Below are 20,739 nucleotides of genomic sequence, written 5' to 3'. Positions count from 1 at the left end.
TCTGTCTGGCAGGTGTGACAGGTGATCCCATAGTGGCAAGCATTTGGACCCACACAGGTCAGGGATTCCCCCAACTAAGCTGCCCTCCCATGCCTTGGCTGTCAATGAAGGGGAATCCCACCGGACTCATTATGAAGGAGAATCCATGGGACTTGTTTCTTACCAATTTTTTGGTGCCCAACATGGGGCTGAGAGCTGCTCACAGCTGGGGTATTTGCAGTATTTGCAATATTCTGCCCATAGTGTTATAAAAACTCAACAGGGGTTCACTCGATAGGCCCATTTGTTGTAAACAGTGCTTTGATAAGTGTGTTGTTTGTGTAAGTTGATATGGGAAATCAGCCATCTATCCTGTTACTGGTCCTCTAGGATGTATATCACAAAATTGGGCTGAGTATAGCTATGAGCCCATGAAAAAAGAAGAATATGATTATTTTCTTCTGTAATAATGCATGGCCACAATATACATAGGGAGATCAGGAGAAGTGGCCTGTAAATGGAAGTTTAAATTATAATACAATTCTACAATTGGATCTATTTTGTCATAATCAGGGTAAATGGGATGAGATTCTGTACATCCGGTCTTTCATGTTATTGTATCAAAGTGAAACAGATCAGGAAAAATGTAAATTGTTGGTGCAGAGGTTGGAGGAGTTTGAAATAAGAAAAAGAGACTGATTTTGCTTCCAAAGTTGAATCCTTTAGATGAACGGCTCTTGACTCCACCTCTGGGGGAGTGAGCAGCCCTAGATAAAGACTCCCCCGCCAACCATCACTACTGTCCCCCAGCCTCTCATCCTTTATCTGTCCAGGCTTATTCGCCTGATCCAGTTCCTGGGCCTGTTCTCAGCCTGGCCCCATCTTGACTCCAGTGCCAGCTGGGCCCACAAAATGCAGGTACACAACCACCAACTAATGAGCTTGGGACAGTTACCCCTACTCAACCCCCACCTTATAATATTAAAGGACTTGGAGTTTCGACTCCAATTTTACACCCATTCTCAGTTCTACTCAAAGGAAAGGAACCAGGCCCAGCTGAGAACATTGTCTCTCCCTTTCATACCCAAAAGGGTACTCAATTTGGCCAGAGGTTGATTAAATGTAGATGGACAAACAGCTGGAATGTGCAGATATATAGTCTTTTTACTACATCTGACATATAATTAGACAAAATAACTGCACTTATCAGGAGGACTAAAATGACTGGACTCTTTGACTCTACTTTTACCACCCACCGCCCTACTTGGGCAGACATACAGAATCTTCCCACTCTTTCACTGACCTGGGAGGAACACCAATTAGTACTGCAGAAAGCCAGGGAAGAAGACAACTGACTACACTCTGAGAACCGCAATGATCTGGTACAAGCCTGCGCCAGGGAAGCTGTCCCCTACTGCAATCCTGAATGGGAAGCCAGCAATGGTGACGAAGGCATTTCAGGCATGCATAGTGGTGGGATTGTGGAAAGGGGTACCCAAAATCAAGTCTGAACAAAGTACATGAATTAAGGCAGGAACCCAATGAAAATCCGTCTGCCTTTCTGGAACGGATTCTGGAGGTTTACTGTAAATACACAGATGCGAACCCAAATAATCTAGAAAATACCCAATTGGTTAATAAGACCTTTAATCAGACAAAGTTCAGACAAAAACTTCAAAAATTGGAAGGAGCCTTAACCCTGCCAGTGTCCCACCTAGTGGAAGTAGCCTATAAGGTTTTTCTTAGTTAGGATTAGTTAAAGGAACAGAAGGATCAGAGACAGGCCCAACTCATAGTGGTGACCCTAGCTTAAAATCAGAAAATGTGAAGATGCCCACAAAATAGAAAGCCCCCTTAGAAGGGGCTCTCGTTTAATCTTTTTTTAACTAAGAAACAGTGTGCCCATTGTAAGGTGGAAGGCCACTGGTATAAAGATTAAAAAACGAAAATGAAAACATGCTCTAGATGGCTGACTTAGTTGGAGGAGAAACTGAGTGACAGGGCCTGAGGTTCTTTTACAGGCAGGAGAAAATCTTCATGCAATATCCCCCTCCCACCAAGAACTTCGGACAACTTTAGAGATGGGAGGGAAGACGACTGATTTTCTTATTGACACTGGAGCCACCTACTCTGTTCTTAATTTAAAGTTAGCTAAATAAACCTCAAAAGCTATGTCAGCAACAGGGGTATCCAGAAAGCCAGCTCAATGCTGTTTCTTACAGCCTCTGGAATGCAAGATTGGCTCAAGTATACTGACCCATAGAGTTTTCTATATGCCTGAATATCTAATACCTTTATTGGGACAAGACTTATTAACCACACTCCAAGCACAAATTACCTTTGGAAAAAATCAGTCTCATATCCATATTCCAGAAGAGCAAGCATAGACTTTACAAGCTGCTTTGGTTTCTAAAACTGGGCTGGACCTAGTAATTCTGGAAGCTATAAAGGACCAAGTAGAACCACAAGCATGGGCTGATGGGACCCCCTGGCACTATAGTAGACACCAAGAATTAGGCAGTATCCCCTGAACCTATAATCCCAACTAGACATTCAGCCATTGGTTACTAAATTTTTGCAACTTAGTCTGGACCATATCAGTCCCCTTATAACAATCCTATACTACTGGTGTTAAAACTAGGAACCCAAAAATACTGCTTTGTTCAGGTCTTGAGGGCTATCAATCGGGTAACAGAAGATATCTACCTAGTGGTAGCCAATCCATATACTTTGCTGACTCCTTTGACCAGGAACTTCACATACTTTTTGTTCTGGACTTCAAAGATGTCTTCTTTAGTATCCCACTGGCCACAGAATCCCAGGAACTCTTAGCATTTGAACGAGAGGATACTGAAACTAAGACTAAACAACAATACTGTTGGACAACAGTGTTACCACAAGGATTTAAAAATTCTCCCACCATATTTGGGGAAATATTTGCCCAAGATTTGCATCAGTTGATTTTGTTAAATGGGAAAATTCTACAATATGTGGATGATATTTTGATTGCTAGCATAAATGAAAAAGCTTCCCTCCAACATTGCTGTCAAGTATTAAACTATTTGGCTGAAAAAGGATGTAAAGTCTCCCCAAAGAAGGCTCAGATTACCCAAGCAACTGTAAAGTATTTAAGATTCGAAATCTCACAGGGACAAAGAAATCTATTGCCTGATAGATGGGAAGCCACCTCCCAACTTGCAGGCCCTAAAACCCATAAATAGTTGTGCAGGTTTCTGGGAATGGCCAAATTTTGTTGCATCTGGATTTCAGGCTTTGGGCTCATAGCCAAAACCCTATATAATGTCCTAAAAGGGAAAGAAAAAGAACCTCTCATGTGGACTGGCAAATGCCAAAAAAGGCTTTTTGACCATTAAAGAAAGTTTGTTGACTGCCTCTGCTTTGGTCCTCCCGGATCTCTGGAAGCCATTTGACTATTTTTTACAAGACAGGCAAAGGATCGGGTTAGGCATTTTGACTCAGAATTTGGGAATGCAGAAGCAACCAGTGGTGTAGTTTTCTAAGCAATTAGAACCTGTGACTAAAGGATGGCCCACATGTTTGTGGTCAGTGGTCACAACTTGTGACATGCTCCAAGAAGCTGACAAGTTTACCCTGGGTCAGCCTGTTACTGTGCATACTGCGACTGTGTGCTCCCCTCTTAGAACAGAAGGGGGATACTGGCTGACAGCGGGAGGGCTCAGCAAATATCAGGCCATCCTGCTAGACAATCCTAACGTTACCTTAAAGGCTCTGTCTAGTTTGAGTCTTGCAACTCTTCTACCTGCCTCTCTGGACCCCTGCACATCATGATCATGTGCAAATAATTGGCCAAGTTTATTTTAGCCAAACTGATTTGACTGACCAACCTTTTGAGGCACCTGCTATGGAACTGTATACAGATGACAGCAGCTTTATGGACCAGGGAAGCATCAAGCTCATATGCCATGGTTATACTTCAACAAGTAATAGAAGCCCAAGCCTCTTTCCTCCCAGAAAGCTGAACTAATTGCTTTGACTCGAGCTCTAACCCTGGCTAAAGAAATAAAAATAAATATTTATTCTGACTCTAAATATTCTTTCATGATAGTTCATGCTCATGCAGCTATCTGGAGAGAGAGAGAGCTTTTGACCTTCAAGAACAAAGAAATAAAACATGCAGACCAGATATTAAAACTTCTGTAAGCAACCAGGCAAGAAGCACGCCAAAAACACCATTTTCATGTGACCACAGCCACCACATTAGCCACAGCTGCCACAAAAGTGGCTAGATGCCACCATAACCGTGCAGATGGCCAACCAGCCACTCGAGTACATTGTCACAAGGAGAGTCACCAGTGGACACCAGAGAAAAGAAGATGTCTCTCTCCACAAAGCCCATTCCAGAGTGACAGAAGAAGCATCTGCTCTATTATAATAGTGGGGGACCTGAAAACACCTCTCAGCATTGGACAGATCATCTAGGCAACAAATCAACAGAGCAACCGGTACTCTTTCAGGAGGAGAGAAGAAATCTAGGGTTATCAGAGGTGGGAGGGGAGAGGCAGAGGGGCATGGGAAGAGATTGGACAAGGGACATAAAGAATAAGTACTATTTATAATACTATATATGCTAATAATACTGACTTGATCAACAAGTCAATGTTGAACCCCCAAAATATGTATAATCAATTATGATTCAATAAAAATAAACAAATAATTTTTTTAAAAATAATTAAATAAAATAATTAAATAAATAAATAAATCAAACTGTTGCAGGCAGTTTTACTACCTAGGGAATAGCAACTATCCATTGCAGAGGTCACCAGGAGATTGACAATGAGGTAACCCAAAGTAATAGTCAAGAAGATGAAGCCGCTAAATGACTGCAAAGCAGACCTCTCTACAGCTAGTATTGGTTATTTGACTCAAAAACCAGCATACACTGTTAAGGATCTTAAGAAATGTGCTGAATGAGGTCTCAGGCTGGACTCTGACACTGGGTTGATGGTAGATTCCACAAAATGAGTACTTTTACCAGCCACTTCCATGAGACCCATCCTTAACCTAATACACCAGAGCACTCACCATGGACTTGGTACAACCCTGGAATGGATAAAGCCTTACTCAACAGGACCTAACTTGCAAAAGGCAATTCAAAGTGTTGTTTCTAGCTACCTGATTTGTACCTGCCATAATCCCCAGGGACCCAGTGGTGGCCCCAAGATTTCAACAGCAGAAGTACAGTGGTGGGGCACTTACCCAGGTGAAGGCTGGCAAATGGACTTCACACAGATGCCCAAGGCTCCAGGAAACTTTCACTATCTGTTTGTTTTAGTAGATACCTATATTGGGTGGGTAGAAGCCCTGCCCACTCAAACAGTAAAGGCCACAGACGTGATTAAAGTACTTTTGTGGGAGACTATTGACCATTTTGGGTTACCACAAACATTGCAGAATGACAGTGGAGCAGAATTCATGTCTAAACTCACCCAAAAAGTAGCCAGATTGTGAAATATAAGTTGGAAACTATATACTCCCTGGAGGCCACAGTCCACAGGGAAAACTGAACAGATGAATCAAACCCTGAAAAGGGCCCTGGCCACCCTTTGTGAGGAAACAAATCTAACTTCGGTCCAAGTATTACCGATGGCCCTATTAAGGATATTGGGGGCCCCCAGGAGCAAGGTAGGTTTGAGTCCTTATAAAATTTTGGGTGGGAGACCATTGACTCATCAGGCCCAGGGGCCTACCAACCCTTCGTCCCCAAAAGGAGAATTGTTTACAGAGTAGTAAAACAAATTGGAGCTACTTTAACTATGTTACATGAGTTTGCATCTAACAGTGTGGCTTACCCAACAGACATCCCTCTACATGCCTTAAAACCTGGTGACCAAGTCCCACTCAAGACCTGGACAGAAAAAAAACCCTAATTCACAGCTGCAACCAAGATGGGTTGGACCTTATGATGTGTTACTTGCCACCCATTCATCAGTAAAGCTGAAAGGACCCAAAACCTAGGTACATCATACCCGAGTGAAGAGATATGACCTAGGCAGCTGGGCTTTGAGCCCATTATAGATTCAAAGTTGAAATTTACACAGAAATGGTTAATATTATTTGTATTTCTCTTTCTGCAGATTAGCTAGGCCTGGAAAGGCAATTCTTCAGTATGAATCTCTCAGACTCTGGCTACCTCTGGCAATCTGTCTCATTATTGGAAATGTCACCCAAAATTACAGTCAGCTCTGGACCTCCATGCACTGCTTGCACGTAAGGAGATGGGGCAAACCTAACTGGGATACCTGAATAGCTTATCAAGTTCAACTGACACAAGTGAACTATGCTAAGCCTCCTTGTACGTATCTGATATGTACTAAAGGACACCCCTTTTTTGGATGAAAATGGAACCTGACAATTATTGGATAATGGGAGCTCTGATGATACTCCTGATGATATCACTGTAAAACCAACCACTGGGTTTTTAAAGGGATCCCTATCAGCCCCTTGTGACTTGGTAATAACGGATCCATGGTTAGAAATAGTGGCCTTACAAAGAGCATCCTCAGGTGATACTATTACCTGTCCTCCTTCGGGTTTTGTGCTTTTTTCTGGCCAGGAAGAATACCACTGGACTCTATGAGTGCATAAGAAGAGGGCATCAGGGACGATATTTATTGGGATATACAGTAACACTGAAGAAATTCATTTGCAGGCTCAGAAATTCTGCATAGGGATTCCTTAGAATTTGACAACCCTGTCCAGGGGGAAGTAGCTAGACAAGAAGTCTGTGACCTGGTTCCTTCCCCAGGATTGTAGAAGTTACTAACAGAAGGGGGTAATCGGTAAACGTAGAATCCACCCTCGCAACTCACGTATACACTATAGAATTAACTTTGTTTTCCATTTATAGCTACCCCATAACGATGAACTAAGATTGCATCAAAAGCAGCTGTCTGTCATGTTTGAAGACTGTACATCCTGTTCCTCAATATATTTACTTATGTCAAGTAAATATAAGGTCTTAGTCAACTGGAGAGGCAGTTGGGACTTTACCTCTGTCTCCTGGCCAACATCTTCTGAAATAAAAAGTCTTCCTCTAAGCTCTATCTGGCAGGTGTGAGTGGTGATCTTACAGTAGCGAGCACTGGGACCCACAGGGGTCAGGGGCTCCCCTAAGTCAGCCTCTCACATGTTGCTGTTGGTGAAGGGGAATCCCATGGGACCTGCTTGTTACCAAAAGTAAAGATGTTCCGCATTGAACTGTTACCGAAAAAAAAAGCCTGAAGAGTTTACGAAATGCCTCACCTTGTGCTGAATCAGAGCAGTAAAAATTCCTCCTGGGAGCAAACCATTCCACTCCCCCACTAGTCAGCGAATGCTTTAAAAACACTGAGAACTATCATGCACAGAGAAGCCTCGGGAAATATTAGCTTGCATTACATGGTCTAGTAATCTGCTCCAAGCCAGTAATTTTCCCACCTCGGCTCATCTTCATAGGTTGGTTGTGATAATACCTTGGCCATAAACTTATGACTGGCAAAATATACAGGATCACTATTAGAGATCAGTACTTACTCAGATGGAACCAGTATATAATTCAGTATATTTTAACATAATGTTTTTGTCCAGAAGTGTACTTCATTGTCCTGTTTATTCTCTGGCTACATAAACTTAGGAACCTCACTTAATTCACAGACTCAATTTTCCAAATGTAAAATACAAGCATTATGGTTGATTATGTCAAAATCCCACCCAACTTTAGCATTTTATGGATCTCTGAATCTAATGCTGTAGCCTGCAGAGTTTAGTTTCAACAGAGGTTGTTGAAATAAATTTGTGAGCAAGCTTTTTAAAAGTCACTTTCTCGGTGAATGAGCAATTCAACTTAGAGAAATTTATCATAAGAAAATAATTTGTGCATACCACTGTGATTTATGAATGAAGATATTTAGCTACATGGATATAATTAAATGGTATCACAACATTTATTATAATAACAAAAAATTAGACACAGTCCACTGACAACAAATAAAAACTAATTAAATTGATTTTAGTACATCCATATGTACAATATCATAGAACCATTTAAAAAGGTTATTAAACAACAGTTAATACCATGGAGAAACAGTCACTGTTAGGTGAAAAAAGCAGGTAACCAGTCTATATCTGTATATACACATGTATATATATGCATAAATATACAAATATATATGTGTGTGTTTATAAAAATCTACAACACTATATATAAATATGCAGTACTTGTTTATCTACATACATATAATGCTAATACTATTTGATTCAAATAACGCAAATAATCTCATTGGTGGTGGGATTATCTGTGATTTTTACTATCATATTTAGCTTTATTGTATTTTATAAATTTTATACAATAAACTGGCATTATTTTTGGAATTCAAGAGAAAAAAAGAAATAATATGTCTCTCTTTTTTTTTGGTGGTGGTAGTGATGGTAATGACCACATTTTTCTCTTTTATTTCTGAAATAATTTGCAAGTATCTCCTCTGCCCATCTCAGGTTCTCCTCACCTTCATGATAGGTACTTTCTGGACCCATCTTGTCAATTAGCATGTCCAGGAGAATAGCACAGAAACAGTCTCACCTGCCTTTTCTCCTCCAAAAGGGGCCCATTTTAGGTTTCCACATCTACACCCACACTGCCCACACTTTGCAGCTCCCGGGCCCTGTCTTATATTCATCCCTCCACAGGGAATGCCTTTTTCCATCTCTTGAAATCTAGATCATCACTGAAGACCTGAATCAAATGCCTCCTCCTATGTAATGTCTCAACATTTCTAGGGAAGAATGCCTCTCTCTCCCTCTCTCTCTTCCAAAGTACCATAGCAATTAATTTTTCCTGTGACATTTACCTCTTTGTCCTTTATGGATATTGGGAGCTCCCGTAAAAGGGTAGTTAAGAGTGGGACGAACTGAAGAATGAATATCCCAACTGCAGAGGTCGGTGGTTTCTCTTTCAACCAATTCTCCTTAGTGGGAATATGAGTCTAAAGTTACCAGGCCTTCCAATATGTCATGAAAAGCAAGAAAGTCAGGTTTTCATATAAAATCCCCCAGTGTTTAAATATTAGCTCATGAAAACCAAAAATAAGCAACAATAACTCTGGGAAGACCAAACAAAAAAATACCTTCTAGCTTGACTCTGGCCTGCAAGCCCAAGTTTGTAACCTCTCAGCAGCCTGACACCTACATCCCCACGTTCTTTTATCACCCAGCACAGAGGCTTGCTCATAATGGTTGCACCCATTAGGCAATCAACTGTGTAAGCCTTCCACTTGGTGGGTTACTGATAATAAGATCCACATCAAAGATCCATCATCCAACATTAATGTTTTAAAACTTGTTTTGATTCTGAGCTCTTCTCCAAAAAACCTTCCAAAGGTAACACAGAAGAAAATTCTCTGTGCCCTAAAACAGCAACTTGCCTTTTTTCCTGTACTTTGTACTAACCCAAGAGCCCTGTCAGCACTCAGTAAATAATACATTAGAGTCATTTAATTACAGCTTTTATGCATCCAGGTCATGTAATATTGACTTCATATTTGCAGTCAAATTTTCTACCACTTAAGAAGAAAGCAACAAGGGATAAAAGGCAGGCAAAAGCCAAGCAATGTCCTAACAAAGAAATGGCAATTTTTATGTCTGCCTCAGAAGAGCTGAATCAGGAAAAAAAAAAATAGAAATGAAACCAAGCCAGCTGAATACCTCATAGCAAGGAATGGGAAAGCAGCACTATGGCGTCCTGGATCTATCATAGCATTACCTCACTGTCATTCACCAAACAGCATTACCTAACTGCTTCTGGCTCGTCCAAGGAGGCACTTTCAGCGAGGCTGAAAGAGATGACCTCATAAAAGACACCGTCTCAAAGTCAGATAGCCAGGCAGAGGATCTAGCCTGGAGTCTTGAAAAGTGTCCTGAATATAGGACTTTTCCAGAGACTAAAGGGCATGAGACAGATTAGAGATTAGCTGTAAAGGATATTCCTTCTAGGGCCAGCCTGTGGCTCACTCAGGAGAGTGTGGTGCTGATCAAACTAAGGCCATGGGTTCAGATCCCTATATACAGGGATGGCCGGTTCACTCACTTGGGAGGGCGTGGTGCTGACAACACCAAGTCAAGGGTTAAGATCCCCTTACCGGTCATCTTAAAAAAAAAAAAAAAAAAGGATATTCCTTCTGGTGTGGAGAGAAATATTACTGGCTCAAGAACACTAAGCCAGAACTGATTTCATGGACATACCCCTGCAAGAAGGCAGAGTTCTGTCAATAGACTGTGCTGCCTCGATGGTGCTAGAATGGGCAGGCTCAACTTTCAATAAGCCAGCAACATGTAACCTCTTCCATGAGACTAGCATAGTTCAAATAACAGAGGCCAGGGACTCTGTTTTCATCGAGTTTTCATTCTAACAGAAGGAGACAGACAATAAGCATTTTTTTTTTTTGCCTTAAAACAACATAAATTTATTCTCTCACAGTTTTAGAGGCTATAAGTCTGAAATCAAGGTGTCAGGTAGGACCATGCTCTCTCTGAATCCTGTTGGGGAATCCTTCCTTGTCTCATTCTATCATTGGGCAATTTTCTGGAAATTTTTGATGCTCCTTGGCTTGCAGCTGTATAACTCCAAATTCCGCCTTTGTCACCACACAGACCCTGTGTGTGTGTCTTCACATGGCCGTATTCTTCTAAGGATACCAGTCATTGGATTACAGGCCCACCATATTCCAGTGTGCCCTCATCAGTTACATCCACAATTGCCTTCTTACTAAATAAGGTCACATTCTGAGCTACTGGGGGTTGGGACTTTGATGTATCTTTTTGGAGGGGGACAACAATTAAACCCATAGCAACCTGCATCTGCAGCAGAAATTAGCAAGTGTCCTAAGAATGAGCCAGGTAAGGTTCTATGGGTAAGAGACAAGAGCAGTCAATCCCTTGGACTTTAGCACATTTTAAAAGGAAATGTCAAATTGTTGCACATTTTATGAATTAAATATAACAGCATGTTGAAATAGAGATGGCCTGGTGGGCTACATTAGATTGGATGGTCAGAGCAGAGGTCTAAAGAGGTGACACATTAACTGAGTTCTTAATGACAAGAAGGAATCAGCCATGCCAAGGTCTAGAGTAGCAGCACCCCTTGAGGGAGAAACAGCTAGTGCAAGTGCAAGGACCATGTTGTGCTGGAGCAGAAAAAAGAAGCCCATGTTTGTGGACTTTATGAAGCAAGAGCAAAAGTGGTAGCAGATGAGCTCAGATAGAAAGAAAAGCAGCAGCTCATATAGGGTATCGAAGGCTCTAGAAAGGGATATGGAAATGATTCTAAGTTCTTAGGAAGCCACTGAAGGATTTTAAGCAAATGAGTACAGTACTATCAACCCCCCAGGCTGTATTTCCTGGGATGACTGGAGCCAGTTTCATTTGCAAAAGAGGGACAGTGGACACTTGGTGATGTATTAGACCACAGAGTCACGTGTGCTGTGCTACTGCCCACAAACTTTGTGGGGAGTCTTAGGGTTGAGCACAGAGGGGAAGCTGGCAATAAAGTCAGGACCAATGGGGTTCTATGAAACCTGTGCCATTGTTTCAGGAAAAGCCACCCCTGCCAGAATTCAGCTACACCACTTGCCAGAGCCCTGTCCACAAACTGGGGGTTCCTTGAAACTTCCAGAGCTCCCTGCTTGTGTCTCTGTAAGCTCTTATTAGACTGTGAGCTTTGTGAAGCAAGTACATATTTACGCAACCTTTTATCTCCCAGTCTACTGTGCAGTGACTCTCACATGATAATTATCTGGGAGTTTAGTAGAATTCAAAGGAATTAATAGGATATGCAGTTCATACTAGCCATCTTGCAATGCATCTAAAAATGCCAGCAAGCTTCATGGGGAGGCTGACTGTGGGGCCAAGATTTACTGAGTTCAACATTTTAACTGACCGGTTGAGGACCATTGCTTTAGCCAACCTCTGCTAATTTTACTAGAATGTTGTAAACCATGAGACTCAAGTCTGACCTCCTCTGAATTATAACTGTACTCACTGGTCTTCACTTATTGACTTCTAAAAAGGTGATCCCACCCCCTGAACCCGAAGGTGACATCCTCTTGCATAGTGTGTATAAAAGATGAATCACAAAGGAAAAATCTGATCAGAGAAAAATCAATATCATACTTACATATCCATACTCTAAATCCCAGCACCAGCAGTAATTGCAAAACCTCACAAAACATGCCCTGAGAAAGTCCCCGATGAGGATTGTGACATAGGTGGTCAGAACATCAGAAACAGTCAGCCGCACGAATTCCTGTTGAGATATTATCTGTATTAAAACCCACATTTCTGTTTTCAAATGGTCCTAGTGTTGACATTAAATTTGCCATTTTTCTAAAAAATTGTTGACTTGAAGAATGCAATTAATGGTAAAAGCAAAAAATAATTTGGCATATATAGTAAATAAAAAATGTTTCACCCCTGTTTTATTAGTCTAATAATAATAATTTCCCATCCAGCATATCACAAGTCTTCTTACTGAGAAATTTTATAAGCATAACACAAGAACCAAAAGCAGATGGAAAAATACTGACCACACAGAAATTTGAAAGCTTTATGTGGCAAATAGCACTATTTACAAAGTTAAAAGACAAACTTGGGATAAGTACTTGCAACATATACGATAAAGGTTTAGACACATTAAAAACATAATCCTAACACATTAAAAACTTGTATAAATCAGTGTAAAAATAAATAGGCAATTCAATAAAGAAAAAGCAGGCAAAAAGTAAAAAATTCATAAAAGAACATATACAAACAATCAATTAAAACATTGAAAAATAGTCAAACCCCACATAATAAAAATACACATTAAAACAATGAATTGTTGTCTCAAAGAGGAATAAATATGTTAAAATCTGTGCTTCTCCATACTGGTGAGAGTGTGATAAAACAGGCACTGGCATAAACTGATGAAATAGTTAAACTGGCACAATGTTGGGGGGAAATCTGTCAAAATTCATCACATTTTAAAATGCTTGAAACTTGATCAAGGAAATCCACTTTTAGAAAGTATCAATATTCGCTCAAGTGCACAAATCTATATTTACGTCGATGAAAGTATTGCTTCTTCTGGATAAAAATCAGAATAAATTCAAATACACTCAGGAAAATGTTAATTAAATTCTACAAAATGGGTAGACACAACAGAATATTGTGAGCCCTTAAAACAAAATGCTATTGTGGTGATGGATGGTGAAGGACATGCAAGTCTGTGAATATACTAGAACCCATGGAATTGTACACTTTAAATGGGTGAACTGCAGGGTGTTGTGTAAGTTATATCTCAATAAAATTGTTTAAAACATGTTCAAATACTATGTCCTTATAGAAAATAAGTTTTTAAAAAGTTTACAAAATTGCATATGTGGTATGAACTCATTTGTTAAGAAAATATTCTCTGTATATATACAGTACATATTTGTATATATGTATGTGCATATTATGTGTATGTATATGCAAAGAAAAAGTCTGGAAAATGAGAAACTGGTTACCTGACTGATACGGGCTTGAATTAATGTGTAAAGTGTGTGTGCTGGGGAACAGAGGAGAAAGTTCACTATTTCCTCTTCAAACTGCTAGGCTAATAAGCAATAAATATAAGACTAGCCACATATAATTATAAATTTTTATCATGATATTTCACTTCTGCTTTTCCCTTTCTGTCTCTTCTCAATAATTTGTGCCCTAAAGCTAAAGACACTGAATGTCTAATAAGACATATTTTGTCAGAAATACTAGAGCTTTTCCATAATATGAAAGCCTTTTGGTTTTTATTTCTAGCCACCTCTATAGTCTCCTCTCAAATAACTAGTGAGGACTAATTGTCCCAGAGGGCAAAGGACATTGGACTAGCAGTCGTCCTTTGGTAAGTTCCAGGCTCATGCTTCAGGGCAGCGCTTCCTAAGCTCCGGGCAGTCGTGCACCACCTTTGTCCCCGCCACGTCCAAGTACCATCTGAAATATCGTTTATCTGATCTTTTAAAACTTTTATGCAGTGTATTTTAAAAAATAATAATTGTTGAGGCCAGCCCCGTGGCTCACTCTGGAGAGTGCGGCGCTGGGAGAGCCAAGGCCGCGGGTTTGGATCCTATATAGGGATGGCCAGTGTGCTCACTGGCTGAGCCGGTGCAGACCACACCGTGCCGAGGGTTGCGATCCCCTTACCGGTCCAAAAAATAATAATAATAATTATAATAGTAATAGTAATAATAATAATAATAATGATAATAATTGTTACTATTATAAATGGAATAGGTCATCTGCCATAAATAGAAGTTAGTGGTAAAATGAATACCCATACAATAAAAACAAAACCAAAAATTATGAATTGAAACTTAAACGTAGCATGTGTGGCAAGGGCTTGTGAGCAGTCGTATAATCCGGGAAGCGACCTCAAAGAGCAGGCGTGGGGAGGCGGAAGAGAGAAGCAGCAGACGAGGGAAAGCCTTCCCCAAACTAAGTTAAAAGCCGTCCCTGCTGGGGCAAGTGAGTCTTGATCCTGCTGGGGACCCACTTCAGAGGACGTATTAGAGTAAGCCTCAGAGTCGTCCACTTAAGAGACAGAAGGGTGCGTACCTCCCCGCCGGCTGCCCTGTCCCGTCAGTCAAGGATGCCGCACAGGTAGGTGCTGAGTCTTTTCCCTACGGTGACAGCAGAGCCCCGCCGGGGGACGGGGAGAACACTCGCACAGCGCCATCTAGAGGCCGTCAGGTGGCGGTGCGTGCAGGTGTTTGCTGCACGGGGTTCCGCACCTCAGCTCTTGACGAAGTTTATGGCATCTAACATGAACCATCACATCACTAACTTAGGGACTCTTCCCTCATCTCCCTGACAAGGGTAAGCTCCCTATGAAAAGTCCTCAGGGTGCGTGCATTTCAACCTTGCGGTGCTTTGTTGCCATTGTAAATTTACAATGACTTCTCGGTATCTAGCACAATGCCTGGCATTTAGCACTCAATAAGTATGAATGAATGAATGAGTGATAGGATTCCTGGGGTTATTTCCGGACACAACTTTAACACTTCCCTACTCTTATTTTCCTTTCCTTTGCCCAGTCAGTGTTGACTTCAGATGCTAGTAACTAGTACCAGTTAGAGGTAGGCTATGAGGGATATTTAGGTTTCCAATGCCAGGTCTGGAAGACTTGCTCAGGTAAGAGAAAATTTCAGAGTGGTTTGGAAATCCTCCACATCTTCCCATTGTGAAAGTTAGGTCATCCCAGTGGTTGAAATTCTATGCTTCTCCAACCAGTGACCTAACTTTCACATACAATACTTGAAGAGAATTCAAAAATTATATTAAAATTTTAAAATGTTCATGTATCATAGGAAGAATCATTTTCAAGGAAAGGGAATCCCCCAAATAGTGGCCCAGCTCCTCCAGCTCATCTTAGGGATGTCATCCAATCTTCTCATCCACGTTCATCATCAGGATTCCACCTGCCTCATCCACATTCCATTCAGAACCGTAACCCCTTCCCCAGGTCAGCTCCTGCATAATTTCCCACAAATGTGTAATGCCCATTTGGAAAAAGATGAAAGAGAAGGGGGAAATCCAACTACAAAGGGCAGTAAGGAAAAATGATGAAGGAAGAAAAACCACTACAAATAAAATTTAACTTAAAAAAAAAAAAAGACAAGACAAGCAGCATGGTCCAGGGGCTTTCAAGAGGCAGAACTAAATAAATGGCTACTCCTTTATTTTATGTCAGTATGCATGGGAATTTCACAGAAGCTTCCGCATGAGAAACATAAATATTCTCCTAGATTGCACTGGCATTCATATCTAATTGATCCATTCCCCCTCCCAAGAAGTACCCAGCCCGGATCTTATTCTTTACAGCTAACTCTATTAATCCTGTTCAATAAGTGTCTGCTAATGGGTAGGTTTCTTAGTCCTCCTGCCAGCCTGCATTCTAGGATGTACAGAAGAGAACATCTCAAATTCTTGGAGTTTGTGAAAACTGTATTATCTATCATTTCATTTCTTTAATCTTGGGCTGAAGATTTAAGAAGCAGCTTAAATGTGATAAAACTTGACTCTGTTTAACGCCATGACCATACTTCACTTCACAGAGCCTTGAGACATAGAAATCCATGTACCACGTGTATTCATTTCCTATGTGGTTGCTGTAACAAATAACCACAAATCTAGTGGTTAAAATAATGCAAATTTATTTTCTCACAGTTCTGGAAGTCAGAAATCTAAAATCAAAGTGCAGACATGGGAGGAAAATCTGCTTCCTTGCCTTTTCCAGCTTCTGGAGGCTACCTGAATTCCTTGGCTCATGGCTCCTTTCTCCATCTTTAAAGCACATCCTCTAGTTCTGTTGTCATATCTCAGTTTTAGGATTTTGACCATTTTGTCTCCCACTTATAACGACCTTTAAGATTTCATTAGGAATACTCCCATAATTTAGGATAATTTTTCCAGCCCAAGATTCTTAACTTAATCACATCTGCAAAGTCCATTTTTCCATATAATGTGACATAGTCATAGGTTCCAGGGATTAGGTTGTAGTTAACTTTGGAGGGTTGTTATTCTCTCTACCATACCCTGAATCACAGGCACCTCTCTGCTAAGTGCAGATAACTTTTATTTCATTTTATTATATTTATTATTTCATACATAATCTGTTTCTGTAAACATGTATGAAATGTGATCTGAAAATCAAACATTAATAACATACAACTAACTAGGAAAGATGGGGTTTATCTGGTTCCTGAAAGCTTAAAAAATAAAGTAAAACAAACATACTTAACTATACCATACTTTCATCCCCAGACCTGCTGAGTGCGTGCCAATCAGAGAGGTGCCCAGCTGGAGAAGCCCAAGATCTGTGGAGACTACACGCCCTGCAGTGCCAGCGTGCAACCCAGCAGGTAGGCCTTGCCACTGCCCCCTGACTCCATGCCCAGCCTGGCTGAGTGCATGCTGACCAGAGAGGCACCTCCCCAGAGAGGCCCGAGACCCGAGGTGACCATGCACCTGAGGCACTAGTGGGCACTGAGCAGACACTGAGACAGCCATACCGAATTGGCAGCCCCAGCAGCATCCTAGCCAGACAATAGTGTCAAACCAGTGGACCGTGAAATCCCCTGTCACAATGACTAAACATCAGAGGAAAGATACCAGAAATATTAAAAATCAAGAAAGTACACCACCAAAGGGTAATAACTCACAAGCTCTAGATCCTATAGTACAAGAAGCCCTTGAAATATCTGACAAGGAATTTCGAGTTATAATTCTAAGGAAACTAAATGAGATACAAGAAAACTCAGCTAGACAACACAATGAAATGAAGAAAAGTACACAGGACCTGAAAGAAGAAATGTACAAGGAAATCAATGCCCTGAAAAATAATGTAGCAGAGCTGGCCAAGCTGGAGAGTTCATCCAATGAAATAAAAAACACAATAGAGAGTTTAACCTGCAGGCTTGGAAAAGCAGAAGAGAGAACCCCTGACCTTGAAGATGGGCTGTTTGAAATAACACAGGCAGACAAGAAAGAAAGAAAGAAAGAAAGAAAGAAAGAAAGAAAGAAAGAAAGAAAGAAAACATAATTAAAAACATTGAAAAAAATCTAACAGACATATCAGACAACCTTAAGTGCTCAAATATCCAAATCATGGGTATTCCAGAAGGGAGGAAAAAGGAGATTGCATTGAAAACATATTCAACAAAATAGTGGCAGAAAACTTCCCAGGTATAGGAAAAGAAACATATCTTCAGATTCAGGAAGCTCAAAGATCTCCAAATGTATTCAACCCAAAAATGTCTTCCCCAAGACATGTTATAGTCAAATTGGCAAAACTCAAAGACAAAGAGAGAATCTAAAAAGCTGCAAGAGAGAAGTGTCAAATCACCTATAAGGGAGCCCCAATCAGACTAACATCAGACTTTTCATCACAAACCCTAAAAGCCAGAAAGGAATGGGATGATATATTCAAAATACTAAAAGACAGAGATTGCCAGCCAAGAATACTCAATGCTGCAAGGCTATCCTTCAGAAATGAAGGGCAAATAGTATATTTCTCAGACAAACAAAAACTGTGGGAGTTCACTACCACACGACCACCTTTACAAGAAATTCTCAAGGAAGTACTGGGTTTGGTACCTGAAAAATAACTACCACTGCCATAAAATCTCAAGAAAAATCAAAACCCACTAGTAAAATAAAATTGGCAACAATGAAGAGAGAAAAAAAAAAGTTTATCTACAACCCAAGGAACCAACAAATACAGAAAACAAACAGTAAATCAGAAAAAAAGGAACAAAAGACACTTAAGACAACCAAATAAAAATCAATAAAATGCTAGGAGTAAATCAACACTTTTCAATAACAACTCTTAATGTAAAAGGATTAAATTCCACAATCAAAAGACACAGACTGGCTGACTGGATTAAAAAGGAGGACCCAACTATAAGCTGCCTTCAAGAGACCCACCTCACCTATAAAGACTCACATAGACTAAGAGTGAAAGGATGGAAAAACATTTACCATGCAAACAGAAATGAAAAATGAGCTGGAGCAGCTATTATTACATCTGATAAAATAGACTTTAAACTAAAAACCATAAAAAGAGATAATAAGGGCCACTACATAATGATAAAAGGATTGATCCATTAAAAGGAGATAACAATCATAAATATATATGCACCTAATGTCAGAGCAGCCAGATTTATAAAGCAAACTCTACTAGACCTAAAGAAGGTAATAGACACTAATATCATAATAGCAGGGGACCTGAACACCCCACTGTCAATATGGGACAGATCACCTAGGCAAAGAATCAGCAGAGAAACACAAGATCTAAACAACACTCAAGACCAATTGTACTTGGCAGATATCTACAGAACGTTCCATCCAACAACCTCAGAATAGTCATTCTTCTCATCAGCACATGGATCATTCTCCAGGATAGATCACATATTAGGTCACAAATCAAGTCTCAATAAATTCAAAAAATTGGAATTATCCCATGTATTTTTTCAGACCCCAATGGATTAAAATTAGAAATCAATAACAAATGAAATTCTGGAAACTGTACAAACACATGGAAATTAAGCAGCATTCTACTTAATGACATATGGGTCCAAGAAGAAATCAAGCAGGAAATCAAAAAATTTATAGAAACTAATGAAAACAATGATACATCATACCAAAACCTGTGAGAAACTGCAAAAGCAGTACTAAGAGGGAAATTTATCATATTAAATGCTTACTTCAGAAGAATGGAAAGATGACAAGTGAACAACCTAATACTTCACCTTAAAGAACTAGAAAAACAAGAACAATCCAAACCCAAACTTAGCAGATGGAAAGAAATCATTAAGATCAGAGCAGAACTTCATGAATTGAAACCCAAAAAACAATACAAAAGATCTATGAATCAGAAAGTTGGTTTTTTGAAAAGATAAATAAAATTGACAAACCATTAGCATGGTTAACTAAAAAAAAAGAGAGAGAGAGAGACCATCCAAATAACAAAAATTAGAAATGAAAAAGGTGATATTACAACTGATACATCTGAAATACAAGGAATCATTCAAGACTACTATAAACAACTATATGCCAACTAATTTGAAAATCTGGAGGAAATGGATAAATTTCTGGATACACGCAAGCTACCAAAACTGAGCCAAGAAGATGTAGAAAATCTGAACAGACCAATAACAATAAAAGAGATGGAAGCTGTTATCAGAAGGCTCTAAACAAAGAAAAGCCAGGAACAAATGGATTCACAGCAGAATTCTACCAAACATTCAAAGAGGAATTGACACCAATTCTCTACAAACTATTCCAAAAGATTGAAACAGAGGCAATTCTCCCAAACTCATTCTATGAAGCAAACATCACCCTGATACCAAAACCAGGTAAAGATACAACTAAAAGAGAAAACTACAGGCCAATACCCTTGATGAATATAGATGCAAAAATCCTCAATAAAATACTAGCTAACAGAATACAGCAACACATATGCAAAATTATACACCATGATCAAGTGGGATTTATCCCAGGGATGCAAGATTGGTTCAACATATGCAAATCAATAAATGTCATACACCATATCAATAAAATCAAACACAGGGACCATATGATCATCTCTATAGATGCTGAAAAAGAATTTGATAAAATTCAACACTCATTCATGATAAAGACTCTCTATAGGTAAGGTATAGATGGAAAGTATCTGAACACAACTAAAGCCATATATGATAAACCCACTTCCAATATCATCTTGAATGAGGAAAAGCTGAAAGCTTTTCCTTTAAGAACAGGAAGTAGACAAGGATGCCCACTCTCACCACTTCTATCTGACATAGTGTTGGAAGTACTAGCCAGAATAATCAGAGGAGAGAAGGAAATAAAGGGCATCCAGATTGGAAAAGATGAAGTCAAACTGTCCCTCTTTGCAGATAACATGATCCTATATATCGAACAGCCTAAAGCCTCTACAAAAAAACTCTTAGAGTTGATAAATGATTTCAGCAAAGTAACAGAATACAAAATCGACACACAAAAATCAGTAGTATTTCTATTCTCCAATAGTGAACATTCAGAAAGAGACATCAAGAAAGCTTGCCTGTTTACAATAGCCACCAAAAAAATAAAATACTTAGGAATGGAGTTAACCAAGGATGTGAAAAATCTCTATAATGAGAACTACAAACCACTGCTAAGAGGGCCGGCCCA

At 39.9% G+C, this 20,739-nt stretch overlaps 1 protein-coding gene across 1 annotated transcript in view; it reads right to left on the bottom strand.

The window, feature by feature from the left end:
• TMC1 (transmembrane channel-like 1) overlaps nt 1-20,739 on the bottom strand; it is a gene marked incomplete at its 5' end in the record, with an annotated part of 129,350 nt that overhangs the window by 26,243 nt on the left and 82,368 nt on the right. The window contains 1 exon segment of the mRNA XM_008581725.1: nt 12,167-12,295. Coding sequence (XP_008579947.1) covers nt 12,167-12,295 — 129 coding nt within the window.

Source organism: Galeopterus variegatus, unplaced genomic scaffold (genome assembly GCF_000696425.1).
Source record: "Galeopterus variegatus unplaced genomic scaffold, G_variegatus-3.0.2 Scaffold2445, whole genome shotgun sequence".
In the NCBI taxonomy this organism is placed as follows: domain Eukaryota; kingdom Metazoa; phylum Chordata; class Mammalia; order Dermoptera; family Cynocephalidae; genus Galeopterus; species Galeopterus variegatus.
The sequence above is the reverse complement of the archived record's forward strand: the minus strand, read 5'-3'. Positions and strand labels throughout refer to the sequence as shown.